Genomic DNA, 15,812 nt, shown 5'->3' with positions numbered 1-15,812 from the left:
CTGAAACAAGAAAGAAAAAAATATTTATCCTTAAGTTGCTATTTTTTACAGCTACAAGTTTGTTTTTATACATAATCACTTTTAATAGCCTTCCAATTAGACATGGACAAAGAGCATTATCTTTAAAAATCCCTGCAGTGTTATAAGAATTGTGAAACAATGATTCTAACTCCCATGTTATTTTCCAAGAAAACAAAGACTGTGATTCATTCACTCTTATTAATAAATAGCCAGATGCTCATGAAGTTAATTCAACAAAGATAAGACAATTTGTATAATCAAAGGGTAGAGTCTCAAAGCTGAATGATTTAGTTGTCTAAAGCATTAAGTCAAACCATCTGTTTTAAAACAAGTACATGTACAAGGGACTATTTTTTCCAAATAAACTCCCAAAATTGACTGGGGAAAACTTTACATATTGCACATTCTCCTTTTAATAGAGATTACATGAGCAAGAGAAATGTAAAATTAAAATACAAAGTTTGCGACATTAATCAAAATAGTGATAAAAAAGTCCTAGAGACCTTTAAAGTTTACCTGAAGATGGAGATATTTTTGCTGGTCTTTTGGTTTGTTTTTTTTTTGCCCTCCTAGCAAAGTTAACATTTGAAAACTGGTCCATGTTTTAGAAGATATCTATTCCCACTTCTGCTTTGCACTGAACAAAAACAGCTTGCAATAATATGCAACAAAGTTATGTGCAAGCAAATAATAAATTTTTATGAGAATAGATAAGGCAGTGAAAAGAAATAGGTACCTGAAAGGCAACAGAACTAGATAGGACAAATAAAATTAAAAGATGGGATGTCAAAGCTTATTTTACAGTCTGTTTTAAAAAACTTCAGTACAGAGAAGCTACGTTTTCCATAAAAGAAGGACTAATATTAATCTTCAGAGTATTAAACAAATGCAGTTGGACAAGACAGAGACATCTCACAGTTTCTGTTCCTTAAAGGGATATTTTCTACCACCTCAGCCTCTGCTTCTGGCTTACTCCATGTTTGTACTTCCGTGATTTTGATAGTAAAAACCCTACCTTCATAAAAGTACTGACAGCTTAGTGAGTTTACAGAGAGAGCTGGGCAAGTGCCAGCACCAGTCAAATGCTGAAGGCCACTGGAGTAGGAGGAGACATGCAGCTAGGAGCAGGGGAAGGTAAATACAGAAGCCTAAATTTAGACCTTTTCCTTTAAATGCACAGCACTTTGGTGTTTATAGTCACTTTCATCTGTAAATCAGACTTACCCTGCTTAAACCAGCTACTGAAGAAATTTGTGTGATAGAAAGATGAAGGTAAAAAGAAAGGGTAAATGATCAGTGAATTTGTTTTTGTAAACAAAGTCACTCAGCTTTAACCAAAGAAAAGAAACAGGTGCACTTACATTTCTTTTTTAACTGATTCTGTTTCCTGAAATACATGGTTGATATTGTGTTTGATTTTTTAAATCATTAAGGTTGAAAAACTAACCAAAAAATAATGTCTGCTTTTAAGTACTTAATAAAATTGTCATTTGCTGGGACCTGGCTAAACTCCCAGATTTACTGTCCTGAGTAATTTCATGACCCTTGTGAATAACTCTGTCCACAGAATATACATTTCAACATCAGAGTAGTCCCAGGAGTCACTCTGTATGGTAGAATTTCAAAAGGAGCCAGCATAAACCATCAAGCACATGGCTGGAAGCAATATTTCCACCATAAGCTCCAATGAGTACTACTTACATTTACACAGCACCCCTTCAGTGCTGACCCTTAAGGAGCTCAGGACACGCTCATTCTTCCATTGATTAAGTGCATGAGCAAAACATTCTTGGAGGACTTATGCTGTAAGAATATGCTTAAACTCACCAGAATAAACTTGTGAACAAGCACAATGCTGATGTATAAGGCTCCAAATTCACTCAGATTTAATAGCAATTTTTACTTTGGTTTTGTTTCATGTTCTAAAACCATTTAATGAATATTGTGTGGATTTGGTTTCCCATAATCTGATGCTATTTCAATTTGGTTTGTTCAGGGGTATTTAATTGGTTTATTCTTCAAGCTTTTTGAGTTGAATTAAATTTTCTAAGAGGCATCTAGTGACAATATTAGTCAGACACAAAAAAGCAGATAGGGCAAAACTTAACCAAAACTCAGTCTGACTTTGTTCTCATTAGCTGAAGGAGATAAGATCTTAACTTGATTAAATTAGTATCAGATAAAACCCTAGAAACCAAATGTTTTTTAGCTGTTTTTTGTCTGCTAGCACTTAGAGAATACACACTCCTGTATAAACATAACTTACCAGTGGCCATTTATGGAGCATCAGGGATGAGGCACGAAATTTATGTAATCTGCAACAAGAGAAGAAATAATGGAGTCCAGAGTTACATTTTGCTTCCATAGTAAAATGGGTAAAGTAATTTACAAAATGAGAACCTTACCAAATTGAACAAAAATATCTATCTGGATGATTATTCTGAGGTTTGCTTCTGCTCACATGCAAACATTTCAGAAACATTGTCTAGCCTTATGATGCTGTCCTAACTTGGATCTCTCATACCAACCTCTACAGAGTTGTAAGTTCTCATAATTGGTGAACTTCTATTTTTGAAACCCTCAAATGGGCACTTTTTCAAAGTTCTAAAGTAAAATGTCATTCTCTATACTTCCAGTATATGCCTAATAATTTGTTTCCTATGCCTTGTCAGTTCTCATCTATTTCTCATTTCTAAAGGCAATTTTATAATTAATATAATTTATAACTTAGTTGACATTTTATAAGTCCATTTTTTTGAGGAGTGAATGCTGTCTTACAATAGATTCAATCATGGGAACGCTTAAAATGCAGTCTAGCAACAACTGAAATCAGCTCTATCTTTTACATTCACACTCAATCCACCTTTTGATTAACGTGTGAGACGACTGCTGCAAATACCCATCTACCCAAAAATCCTGCACTACAGAACACAGGGCACTACATTTGTAGAATCACTAAGCACTATTACCATCAAATGATTGCTTTCTGGTTCGTATTATCTTTGTAACAACAATTGGTTTCATATTGTAAGGATTTGATTATATTCTGGAGATGTCATCTATGTTTTTATCTTCTGTAAGTGCTGTGTAAGTGGCTTAAAAACAAAGAAGTAACCTATCAGAGCTGTTAAGATCCCAGAAGGCAGCAGACTGGTTTTGTTTGCTGCTTCGCAACACTGTCAGCAGCTTTAGCAGGTAATAGATTTAGAATAGTTTGTATTTGACAAAAGCCAAACAAAGAGTTGAGACAAACATAATTAAAGACCTGAGAAGATCAGGCTCCTGCAAATGGGAGTTTGTTTTGCTATGGTGCTTTATGGTTTAGAAATAAAGTCTAATAATATTATCTTCTTTGTGTGCACTTAAAAAGCCAACTTTTAATACCCCCCCTCCCCCTTCCTAATTCATTTATATCCAAACACAGTGTAATGAATATCTGGAGATATAGATGAGTGCAGCAGTTGCTTGGTAGCCTGGTTGTCTCTGTGACAACGAAGGAAAACAACTCCTTGATGAAACTCAAAAACTTTTGAGAGAAGAAGCAGAATGGAAATCAGAAATGTAAGCCTTGTGGCAATAAAATTGGACTCCACTATTGCATTTACTAGCACATTCATGCATATTACAGTACACAGTTTTCCTTTCCCTCTTCTTTTACAGCCTTATAATTTTTATTTGCCCCCAAGATTTTTACTCTCTTGAAAAACTTCATGTCTTACTTATATGTGTCAGATGGTAGATAACAACTGTGGATCAGGGAAGGGAGGAGTAATTAAATTATTTAGAGTGAGACTACCCTGTCTCCTGAGCCCTGTTGTCTTTCCAGGCACTGACCATCCCTTTGCCTTGCAGGGAGCAGCAAACAGGTAACAACAGAACATGAAGAGGGGGCTGTGGCCTGGGGTTTACTGGCTTGGACAGGGTAAAACTATTAATCTGCTGGTGGAAGACAAAAAAGCTTTCATTACACCCCAGATAAATCTGCTGAATGGCCAGTTCCTTGCTAATCAGGCACTGTGGGTCACTTTATCATCATCCTGAGAAGCCCATTACTATTTTAACAAAGCCAAATTTTGGGTGTAGCTATGTGGAACACACCGGTGGTAGCGTTTTATTTTCATTTCCATATCCACTATGACTGGCGCATAGGACCTATGCAGTAGAAACCCAAAGTATCATCAGATTTTAGGGTTCCCACCCTCTCAGCCCCCTCAGCCTCCGGCGTGAGGGTCTCTCAGGAGGTGTAGCTCATGCGGCTGTAACTTCGTGCAGCGTCCGCCGGGGCTCCGCGTCCCCGAGGCCCTCAGGGGCCCCCGGCCGGGCTGGCAGCGGCGCCGTGCCGTACCGTCAGCGCTAGGGCTCCTCTCCATCCTGCCCCCGCGGGGAGCCGGGAGGCTGGTCCCCCGCTCCGGCGGCGGCGGGGGAGGCGGTGGCGGCTCTCCTCAGCCGCCGGTACCGGAGGGGCTGACGCGCACCCCGCGGGGCGGGGGGCAGCTCCGGCCCGGCGAACACTTCCCTGCGCACCAGCGGGTGCCGGGGGGTCCCGCGCAACCCCTGCGGAGCCGGCGGGCCCCTCGCGGCTTCTCCCTCGGGCAGACCGCGCGGAAGGTAGCGGATTTCTGCCGCGGAAGGGCGAGGAGGCGGTGACGGAGGCGGTGATGCCGGGCCGGCGCGGCGGGGAGGCGGCGACGGCGATGCCGGCGCGGGGGGGCGGGGTTGAGGGGCCGCCATCGCGTCTCGGGTGGCAACGGGCGGCAGCATCCCGAGGCGGCTCCGCGGGAGCGGAGGTAACGCGGTACGGCCGGCGCAGCCCGGGGGGGGGTTTCGGCTTCCTTCCCCGCTTTCCTTCGGCTCCCTGCACCTAGAGGGAAGGCGGGCAGGGAGCGGCCTCGGTGCAGAGGCTGCGGCGGCAGCAACTTGCCCTGCGGAGCATCTGGGGCGGCGGCTTTGGCGACCCGCGCTGCCGCAAGCGTGCGGTGGAAGATTAACGCCGTGTGCTTTTCTGTATTGTCTTTAAAGGGCGCCCCGGCTCTGACAGCCCCCGCCCGAGGCGGCTGCCTCCAGCTACTTCCTTGGCGGGGCGGTGTGAGCCTCGCTTATTCCGTGAGGAGAAGGAGGGTCACCGCCGCCCGCGGGGAGCGGAGCGGGCTGCGGGAGCGGCGGTGCCACCGTGGCCGCGCCCCTCGTGCGGCGGGACCCCGCGGCGCCCAGGCCGGCGGCCGCAGCCCCCCGGGCGCCTCATGGCGACCCGAGGGTGGCTTTGTGAAGCCACGTGTTCCTCCCGTGTGGAGGGTGCGGACCGTTCCTGTGCGGGTCATTCCCGTGCGGATCGTTCCTGCCCGCGGGCTGTGGCCGGGCACTGAAGGGGGCTCAGCGAGACCCTCGGGCCAGCGCACCTGTCTCGCTGGTCTGCTTTAGTAGTGATTTGATTGGTTTATGTGTTTTTAAATTAAGCGTATTATCTCCGATGTGATCAGGTGCAGCTGTAAGTGCCGCCTGAAGAGTACACATGGGTGTAGCATGTGCCATTTTAGCATTAATTTTCCTCCTTTGAAGAGGCTTCTGCTTTTCTTCCTCAGCATGAAAAATAAGATGATGAACTTTATGATTGTTGCTTCTGTCTTTACCTGTATACGTTTCACCAGATGTTCCTCTCACTGCAGCAACTCTGTGTGCTCCCAGCCTAAATCAAGACTGATCAAAGTCCCTGTTGTGAGCTTACTTCTATTTTTTAACTTGGAAATATGAAAATAACTAAAAATACAAAAAATATGAAAATGTTACTTACGACCATACTGATAAACTATTAAGTGAAGAAACGGTCATAGTTCTTTCATACTTTTTTTTCCATACTTCTCTTTCATACTTTTTTACATAATAAATGTACCTTGTCCTTTTTTTTTTTAACAGATGTTACAACCAATTCTATCTGATCAAAATGTTGTTGGTAGGATTTATTTTATGTTGTGCTAAAGATGGTGTATTTGTATGTGCAAACACAAAAGACTTGGTTGAGCAGATTAGATCTTTACAGTGGGAATTGCTTTTTTTTGCGCGGGGTTCCTGTCTGTTAAGCATATATATGGCAAGGCAATGATTCTTCTCTCATTAGAAAAACATATCCTAGACAAAATCTAAACCTTTCCTATGTAAATGTTCAAACTATGAGGTTCCTAAATATATACATTACAATGAATAAGCATTTCTGGACTTTGACCTGTTGGTGCTTAACTCCCTGAAGTGATGCTGTTTGCTTGTATAGAGCAATCTTAAATATTGCTCATAGCGCCAGTCGTGTTCAGAAATAGGAGTTCACACACACATCTGGTGTTTGTGAACAGCCAAAATGTGTATGTAAAGCTGTGCTGCTACAGTGAGAGTTGTTTTATGCAATCAAGAGCTAAGGAAGACAGAAGCAAGAGCATCAGAGACCTTTGCTAATGAGCAAGTATCGTATAAAAGCACAGCAAACACAGCTTTTAGCAGTTTGGTACTTCACCTTGGTCATTAAATAACTTGTAGGTTCATCCCAGGTCGAACAACTGACTCAGTGGGAGAAAGAGGATCTTGGCAGATGGTTCCTTTTTCCCTCCCGTTAAAGGAGGGCCGCCCTGTAATGCAGTGTTAGTACATTGCTAATTGCATGTTAACCTTCATCAGCTCCTCTGGTACCTAGCTGCAGTGTGATAGGCCTTACCAGAAGATACATTTTTACTGAAACACTGAAGTGAAGTTTCAGGTCACTCGGTCCTGGTTTCATATCATAGCTTTCTATACCAACAGCAGAATAATTTCAGTTAAAAAAAAAAAAAATCTACATATATCAGCAAAAAGATTCCTCACAGCTGCAGTGATCAGCAAAAAAAAAAAAAAAAAAAAAGAGTTGAAGACGATGTGTTGCACAAGGGTGAGCGATGAGGAAATCCACGTGTTGGTTAGCTTGTGTGGAGGCAGAAAGAACCCTGCATTAGCCATAGCACTCCTGTGGTCAGGTTTGGCAGCGTTAGAGATTGTTCTGAAAGTATTTTTAGCTCCAGTATATTAGGGTTATTGTATTTTAGAAAATGTATACTATTTGTCTCTGGTTCTCCTCCTCCAAGCCTCTTTTCTGTTTCCACTGAAATAATGATCTCATGACAGAATCATGGATTTTAATATATGGGTTTTTTTCTCTGACATAGCTTCAGTTTTCTCTAGTCTCTGCTTTCCCTCTTTCTTGATAAGTTTTTCCAGTTGGCCAAAGCTGCAGATTCTGATTCCACTTAAGATTAAGTGGAGTACTTGAGAGAAAAAAGCCTGCCAACAGTTTTGATTTTGTCAGAGGTGGTATAATGCATCACATCACTTGTCACTCGGGCAAATAAGAAATTCCTGCCCTGATGGCTTTAAAAGGCATATAAAACAAACAAGACTAGGGAAGAGACTGAAGTATCAAATCTTCATTGATCTGCTGTACACACCTTCAAGCAAATACTAGTTGTTGGCAGATACCCAAAGCTGGGAATAACAAAAGCAGGCTCGGAGGGGAAGAAGGAGAATTGGGGGACAAAAGAGTCTAGGTTGAGAGATAGTGTGATTGTTCTTTCTTGGGTGGAGATAGTAGGGCAAGAAGCAGTCAAGGTCATAGCTAACAAAACTGTATAGAACTGCAGTCACATGCTGCTATTTGACGTGACAGAGTTTGTAGTTGCGGGTAATTAAATGCACTTCTGAACTCCAGACCATGAGGTAAATAAATGATGGTTACTCTTTGTTCAAAACTGGCTCTGCGTTAAGACACCGGGTTTGATGTGATTTGAATTATTCAATTGACTTAAATCATCAAAATGCCCGTAGTCCAAGTAATGTGTAAGCTTCTGATACATGTGTGTGCTTTGGAAGGTGTTCAGGAAGAAATGGGAATAATGATTAGGATATGTAAGTAAGAAATCCTAAATCTGTGTAGTTACCACCAAAATGCCAAAATGGTGGTTTACATTCATGATCAGTTCTTAACTTATTTATATAGTTTTGCCATTTTGCTGTAAGGGCTGAAAATGAAGATGGCACGCTCTCAAATGGTAGTTGGATGTCATAATAATAGCTGTAGTATTCTTGTTTTTTCTGCTGACATTTGTTCAGGGTGAATTGCCTTCTAAAAAACATTTGCAACTAGTGTCCTATCCCAAGTTTTTTCATGGAAAAAAATAGTTTGGAGTTGAATTATATTTTTATGGGTCACAAGTGTTCTTTTAAATCCAGTTCTTACAGCCAAATTAGTTATGAAAACATCTGCTTTGTTTATTTTTTCTGCTCTTTTGCAGAGCTTTCTGATTATTGCATCATATCTATAATTGATTAAAAATTATATGCATTTACAGATAATAACTTCCTCTAGCATATCAGACAAATAATCATGTGAATTTATAGAGCACGTGTGTTTTTGAAAACTTTACTACACCACTAACGGAAAGTCAGGTGGTAACTGGTTGCAAATGAATTTGGCACAAGATAGATGGAAGAATAAATAACAAGAGAAACACAACTGGTGTGATCAATTTACTTTGGTTTTCCTTTGCAATTTTGCTGTACTTATCTGTTGAAACTGTGGGGATGCCTCTCTTGTAGTTAATTTTGTTGGAGGTGCCTCATTATAATACTCAAGCTTTTTAGTTCTGAAATGGCAGTGATTAGTGTCTGTGAGTTTAAAAATTTTCTGTTTGATTATAAATGTGGAATTTGATGTCTTCTGATGTATCTGTGATACTAGATGTTAATGTATAAATGATAAAATATATATTTAGTAATTAAGCATCTTTAAAGTGTTTATTTGGAATATTGAACCAGAAGACATCCAGCTAAACAGATTGAGGGTCTAACTTAGCATTATTTAAAAGAACACAGTCTCTAAAGATTCATGAGTTGAAGATGAATGATGTAGTATTTTTCAATTAAAAATTTGTAGTCCATTTCAGTAGAAGTTACTTCTTTAATTGATTGAAAATAATCTTTGTAATTTTCACATTTTCATTCTAGTTCAGGGATGTCAGGTCAGATTCTCTGTGCTTTAGTATACAAGGTGTTTGCTTTATGATAGAGGAGGAGTATTCTCTCCAGAAAGGTGTGCCTACAGGAGTTTGTATGTTGATATGTTACTAGATGTACATTTAGTTTGGGTGACTGCATGTTGACCTTTCAAAATTCCCATATTTAGGTTTTTTGTTGTCTCAGTTGACATGTTTATTGTTACCCCCCAAAAAACACAAAATCCACCCCACACTAGATTAGCTGCTTTATTCTAATTGACCCAGATTTTAATTTTTTTGTTATATTCTATATTAAATAGCTGAAGTGTACACTAAAGGTTGAATCAGGGGCAGGACAAATGAATAGTTATGAAAATAATTCGGGTAGATATGTAGGGCCTGTTTTTTTATGCAACTAATAAGCTAGTGATCTTAAACTTTTGTAAAATAGGTCTAATGGGTCTTATTCAGAATTATCAATGTCTTCTTGAACTGAGAGATTTTATTAGCAGTAACTTGCTTTTGGAAGGCATGGGAGCATTTTCTAGAGACTTCAGAAAAAGGTGGCTCTTTTCCAGTCAGTCAATTCTGAAGCAGAGGAAAAAGTTAATTTCTGTGTCCTTAGGTACTGTTAAATACAACTGCTAATGGAGGAATTTGGATTGCAACTACTGTGGGTTTTTATGTACAGGCTGTACTTTTAGATAACTGAGTACAGAGGCAGTGAGATGGGGATAGAGAGTTCTGGGGAGGGAGCGAAGAGCTGTGGTGTCAGAAGTCAAGGGTTGGGTCAAGGGCGGTGTGGAGTGAGTTCCTCTGCCTGTGGCCCTCAGCAAGAGCCCTCAGTGCATTGATAACACGAGGGCATATTGCTAGATAACCTGTTACTAGATAACTCATAAATTGCCTGTGTAAGCACAGTAATTGGATTGGGATTTTTAGTATTGCAGTACGTCTATGTTCATGCTTAGAACTTCCACCTCGGTCTCGTGGTGCTTCCTTATCTCTGACCTACTTTCTGGCTTTTCTTCTGGTCTTCTCAAGATAGGAGTCCTTTAATTCTGTCCTTCCTACAGTTTTGTTTGTTTTCCTGATGGTAGCAGTTCCTCTTTCATTGAAGGTTATATAGGAATTTGTCTCTTGGTTTGTAGGGGTTGCTGTTTAACTGTGCATGAATTTGACTTCGTGTAAAAAGAACCAAACTTGAAGCAGCAAAAGGAAATATCTTAATTTATATTTGTAAATCATAGGGTAAAAAGGTGGAAAGAAGATTTTGCAGGAAAGTCCTGGGATAATAAAAATGATTTCAGCTGTCTATATTTTGTTTTAGATTGTGATTTGGAATCGTGGAGAATTCACAGTCTTTCTACAATGGCAGAAAGGACAGATTATACAAAATCACAAATTTCACTGGCTGAATACAGCCCCGTCAATAAATCAGAAAGGACAGATACACTTAGAACAAAGGATGGAGACCAAAATACAATGCAACTGAAGAAAGAAATATCTTTAATAAATGGGATAAGCCTTATAGTAGGCAACATGATTGGTTCAGGTATCTTTGTCTCGCCCAAAGGAGTTCTCATCTACAGCAGATCTTACGGATTGTCTTTAATAATTTGGGCAATTGGAGGGATATTTTCAGTCTTTGGAGCTCTCTGCTATGCTGAACTTGGAACCACTATTACAAAGTCAGGAGCCAGCTATGCATATATCTTGGAGTCTTTTGGGAGCTTCATTGCTTTTATTCGTCTGTGGACATCACTCCTGATTGTTGAACCAACTAGTCAGGCAATCATTGCCATCACCTTTGCTAACTACATAATTCAGCCTTTCTTCCCTTCTTGCGACCCTCCGTATGTGGCTTGTCGTCTCATAGCAGCTACTTGTGAATGTAAGTATTTATTGAAATTTACTATGGTAAGTTTTTATCCAGGGTACGTTTTATTAAACATCTTACCCACGCTCACAGTTGGTGCATGCTGGATCTGCAATGGTTTGCATTACAGTGGGGGAAAGAACAATTACAGCACGTGAGAAACTTGAAGGTGTTCAGTCAGTGAATGACCATTTTCTCATTTGGAAGCAGAAACAAGTATTGAGCTCTTCCAAGCTTACTTACGTGGCAAAAATGGGTTAAAAATTGTTTTCCCTTGAGAGAGGTATTTTAAATCAAACCTCGGGATATTCTTAAGACCTATTGCAGAATGGCTCTTATTCTGTAAATTCTAATATACTTTGGTTTGCAATAGTTTCTCAATGGTTACATGCTTCAGTTACTACTCTGGTTTCAAAAAATTATTCATTCAAGATTATTCTTCATACTTGGGATTAACTGTAAGGTCAGTACAACAGTATGTGTGGTAAAGCTGTTTTGAAAAGTGGAAATTTTGCATGCACATAAAATATTGAAGTATTTGTATTCATATAGCCAGCTCTGTTAGTCAATACAGAGGAGCAGCTGCCCACACACTTCAAACTAGGACATCAAGAGAATGAAACTGTATGATTGAATTGTGTGTGTCTTATTTAATTTTAGGTGTTTCCTATTAAAAGTGTTTATAGACATATTTTACATTTCCAGAAAACAGTGAAAACTGTATTTCAGTAAGTCTGTAGGACAGTGCTTTGTGATGTACTGATCCATATCTGTGTGCTCTGGAGCCTGTCACTGTATTGACACGATTTTGTATCAAAAAGCTAGCATGGAACTTGGACTATTTTACTGCCAACAATATGCTGCAAGGATATGTGCTGCTTCTAGCTGGTTCCTTTTTGAGGCATCTGTTGGAAGAGCTCTAATGTTCCTTATTGGAGTTGTCTATAAAGGATAAGAAAAAGGAAATGACAGAGCAGTAGCAGGTACTTTGGATAGTTGACCTCTGTAACTGATTATGATGATTGCAGCTTCCTCTTCCATTCTGGTTATTTTTTTACTGTTATGGAAGCATTAACATCCTGGTTGAGGACCAGATAGGGGGAAAAAATAGTCACAAACTTCTTCCAGGAGATCTGTCAGTTTAATCAGTTCTGTTCCCTCCTTCTTCCAAATGAGTGAAGAGCCTGTAGTGTCATGTTCACATTCCTTAAACAGGTATTGTCCCAAGGTATCTTGGCACAGATTAAGGAGTGTGGGAGAATCTGCTCTTCCATTTAAAGTATCCCCTCACTCTGAGGACAGTTAGCCCTTATAAAAAGGAGCTTGTTAAAAAGCAAGAAATTAAGACAAAGTGATTAAATTAAAATTATATAGTAGGTATAGAAAAACACTGTGATGTCCTCTACATATGCTGCTAATAAAGAGGATTTAGCACCTCTTTTTTAGTAGAGACACATGACAGCGGGATCACTCTCAGGAAGGTGGAACAATTTACTTTACCAGACTGTTTTATGGTTTAAATTCTTGTTCTGCCCTGCTCTGAGTGTCAGTGCTAAGACTCATCCCTGCTCTACAGCTTAATTTAGCTGTTAAAGCTTAGACTTCTCCCCGTCTTGGCATGGCTGATGTTGTTTGTCAGATCCCTAGCTCTGGATATGATTAATCCCTTAATAATGAAGCTGCTGGGAGTGGAAGTCTGCACATTGGTTAGGTACAGATTGCATGTGAGACTGGGTGGGTTTGTTGTGGGGTTTACTTTTAGTTTTGTTTGTTGGGGTTTTTAAATTTTAGTAATAGCAATAATAAAGCTAGTGTGAGAACAGTCTTTTGTGTTATGCAGCATTACTTTGACAATCGTTTTGGCAGTGGGGTGTCATCTGGTGCTACAGAGCTAAACTTGAGAGTTCTCAAAAACTTTAAGTGGCTAAACAATAATTAAGTTGAAGAAAAGAGTATTTTTAGCAAAAGACAGAGAGATGTGGCTTATTCAGAATATTGATAATCTTTCTTTTTTTTCCCTTATAAGGTATCAGAGTATCATTTCATCTCAAGTAGAGACCAAGCCCTAACTCACTAATAATAATTAATCCAAATGAAAGTTGCTTTGAAAAATATGTCTGAAATAAACCCAGCAAGCAAATACTCCAGTCACTAATACTGAAGAGCAGAGTTGTTTTCTTTCCTGAAGGCTCTTTGGGAGCTGCAGCAGTCCTGACTTTTGAAATTTGATATGACTGGATTTTTTTTTTCCCCCTCTTCTTGCCACACTCAGTTGAACCTCATCCAGCTTGTCCAGACTGTGTAACATACCAGTGCTGTACTTATCCGATCATTACCTTTCTTTTGTTATATTTTAAAAGTTATTGCTTTCAATTTGGTAGCTGTGCTAAGATCATTTTTATTTCAATAGCATAATGGTATTCATGGATTATGGGAAAGGAAATAATATCTTTTTATTTAATTTTTATTTACTGCCACCTTCTGAAACAGTCAATTTTATGTTTTACTAATATGCATGTTTAAAAGATGTAGTGCAAAAAAACTTTATGGAGATAAAAAGTACAATAGTAAATAAACACTTTTTATCTAGCTAGAGAGAAAACAGAGATTTGGGAGAAGTACTGCTTCCAATACAGAAATTTCAATTATATAGCGATAATTTGGCTAAGAAAAATATGTACCAAATTATGATTTTGTTAAATAAAGAGTAATGAAGATACTGAATCCTATTTAGTATACAGCCCTTGAGTTCCAGCAAAGGTTGTCTGGCTCTCCACTTCAGAGAAAGGTAATGAATGCAAAAGCAAAATGCTGGGAGTCATGAGAACTGTCTTGGGGAAGTTGATCATGTGAGTAAGTTTGGTCAGCAACTGCAAAATATTTGTGAGATCTGGAAGTCTCAAGTTTCATTGCAATCTTGTGAAATAGGTCTGACTAATTTATTTTGGGATTGAGGACTAAAGATATTCAGAATACTCATTGCTTCCTACCAGTTTGTAAAAATCCAGACTACTGTTGTATTAGTAAGGCACATGCTCATTAGAACCACAGAATGGTTTAGATTGGAAGGGACCTTGAGGATCATCTCATGCCAACTCCCTGCCATGGGCAGGGACACATTCCACTATCACAGGTTGCTCCAAGCCCCATCTAACCTGGCCTTGAACACTTCCAGGAATGGGGCACCCCCAGCTTCTCTGGACAGCCTGTGCCAGTGCTTCATGACCCTCACATGGAAGAATTTCTTGATGACACCTAATCTAATCCAATGTAATCTACCTTCTTTCTGGTTAAAGCCATTACCCCTTGTCCTCTCGCTACATGCCCTTGTAAAATCAGTATGTTCTCTCTTCATAATACAGTTCAGTAGAACTGGAAAATAGCATTGTACTGTACCTGTAACCATACTTGGCATTGCAGCTACTCCATGGATGTTGAACTCATCCTCAACCTAATGAAGCATAAAGAAACCTTTTCATGTAGCAGTTTCTTTAGTTTCAAGGTAGTTGCAGAGTTCAGTTGATGAGGGGTGACATTAGGAAAATGGGCATGTAGTTAGAGAACAGGAAAGTATTTCCTTCTGTCTGTTGAAACAGTGTTTAAAGCATCTGTTTCCTGCTGGTGTGTTGAAACCAGTGTGTTTTCAGTACCTGTGTATTTGGCTTAGTTTGACCTAACTATTAGTATAACAAGTAAGTGCATATTTAGATGACAATTAAAAGCTTTGAAAAGTGAGTTAAACTGACCATTGTTCAAATAGTCTTTTAATTTTTCTTTTTTTCTTCCTTTTCTAGGTCTTTTGACATTTATAAATTGTGCCTATGTAAAGTGGGGCACACGTGTGCAGGATATATTTACTTATGCTAAAGTTGCTGCTCTTATTGCTATCATCATTGCTGGACTTGTTCAAATATGCCAGGGTAAGCTTGTAAAATTGAAGCAAAGGTTTGTGCTTATCAATTAAATTGAGTGATCTAAAGACTGTAAGCTACCTCTATATATTTTATGGAATGCCTCAGTGAAAAAAGTATAATACAGCCACCTTGAAAATACCAGTAATACTAATGCTAGGCATTATCATGATACTGTGTCATAAGATATCCATCTTATCTCAGTTGACTTTGAACATGGTAAAAGAAGATAATTGACTGTTCAGCAATGTTGTGTTATTTACAGCCTGCAGTACAGAATTAAAAAGGAAGTGAAAACAGCAATACACAGAGACAGCAAAATACCGTGAGAGTGATGAAAGTTACAAATTTCTCTAAGGAACATCTCTACAGTGAGATAAATTGAATTTATTTTACAAAAGGAATCTGTGGCCTGAAAGTGTCTGAACTTAAGGCACAAATGTGCTAAGAATATGTAGGTATATAAAACAGCTCTGTTTTTGCTCAAAGCCTGAGTTCTGTTATAGCTGTTGACAATTAGAAGTGTGTATGCTGGGCATTATGTCTTCAAGTTAAGAGAAATTCTGAACTTAGTTTTGTTCTTAGCCCTTTCTTTGGAAAGAATTTGTTGGTGTGTTAGCTTAAGAAAACTATCCTGTGTTCAAAGCTACCACAAAGGGCTGTCTTTCCCTGGCAATCTATCAATTTATGTGCTTTGTTCTTAACTGGTTATTGTTGAAAGTTCATGAGCAAGATAATTACTGTGAACCAATCAAGAATATGCATATGTGAGCACCAGGTTTAGTCCTTAACACATCTGCCCGTCCCTTGTTTTGTAGATACCAAGCTTGTTCACATATAATTTCGTTGACATTGTCTCCATTTTCTGTTCCTAACTCAGCAGTTACTCACCTGTGCCAAAGGAGTAGCAATGTTTGATTTGGATAAAAAGTAGAAAAGAGAAATAAGATATTTTAGAGGCTTCAAATATTACAGTTTTAATGGAGTCTAAACACT

At 39.4% G+C, this 15,812-nt stretch overlaps 1 protein-coding gene and 1 long non-coding RNA gene across 6 annotated transcripts in view; one reads left to right on the top strand and one right to left on the bottom strand.

Annotated features, from left to right (window-relative positions):
- The window catches only part of LOC146766429 (uncharacterized), a 34,999-nt gene extending 30,641 nt beyond the window's left edge, over nucleotides 1-4,358 (bottom strand). Inside the window, exons 1-2 of one of the 2 annotated variants that reach the window (XR_014957910.1) lie at nucleotides 4,220-4,358; nucleotides 2,288-2,336 (exon numbers count right to left, since the gene is read on the bottom strand). This is a non-coding gene — a long non-coding RNA (uncharacterized LOC146766429). Of the gene's footprint in view, nucleotides 1-2,287 lie in introns of both variants that reach the window. The other variant, XR_014957909.1, reaches the window with a different exon arrangement.
- Nucleotides 4,359-4,455: 97 nt separating this feature from the next.
- Nucleotides 4,456-15,812, top strand: part of SLC7A6 (solute carrier family 7 member 6) — a 27,554-nt gene continuing 16,197 nt past the window's right edge. For 2 of the 4 annotated variants that reach the window (XM_085589654.1, XM_021535245.4), the window contains exons 1-3: nucleotides 4,751-4,816; nucleotides 10,357-10,920; nucleotides 14,700-14,825. In XM_085589654.1, the coding sequence (XP_085445780.1) occupies nucleotides 10,398-10,920; nucleotides 14,700-14,825 (649 nt within the window). In that variant the 5' untranslated portion in view covers nucleotides 4,751-4,816; nucleotides 10,357-10,397. Of the gene's footprint in view, nucleotides 4,630-4,750; nucleotides 4,817-10,356; nucleotides 10,921-14,699; nucleotides 14,826-15,812 lie in introns of those variants that run through there. The other 2 variants (XM_085589655.1, XM_021535243.4) reach the window with 2 other exon arrangements.

This window comes from Lonchura striata, chromosome 11 (genome assembly GCF_050655825.1).
Source record: "Lonchura striata isolate lonStrDom1 chromosome 11, ASM5065582v1, whole genome shotgun sequence".
Classification (NCBI taxonomy): Eukaryota; Metazoa; Chordata; class Aves; order Passeriformes; family Estrildidae; genus Lonchura; species Lonchura striata.
Note: the sequence above shows the minus strand (reverse complement) of the source record. Positions and strands in the feature narration are given on the sequence as shown.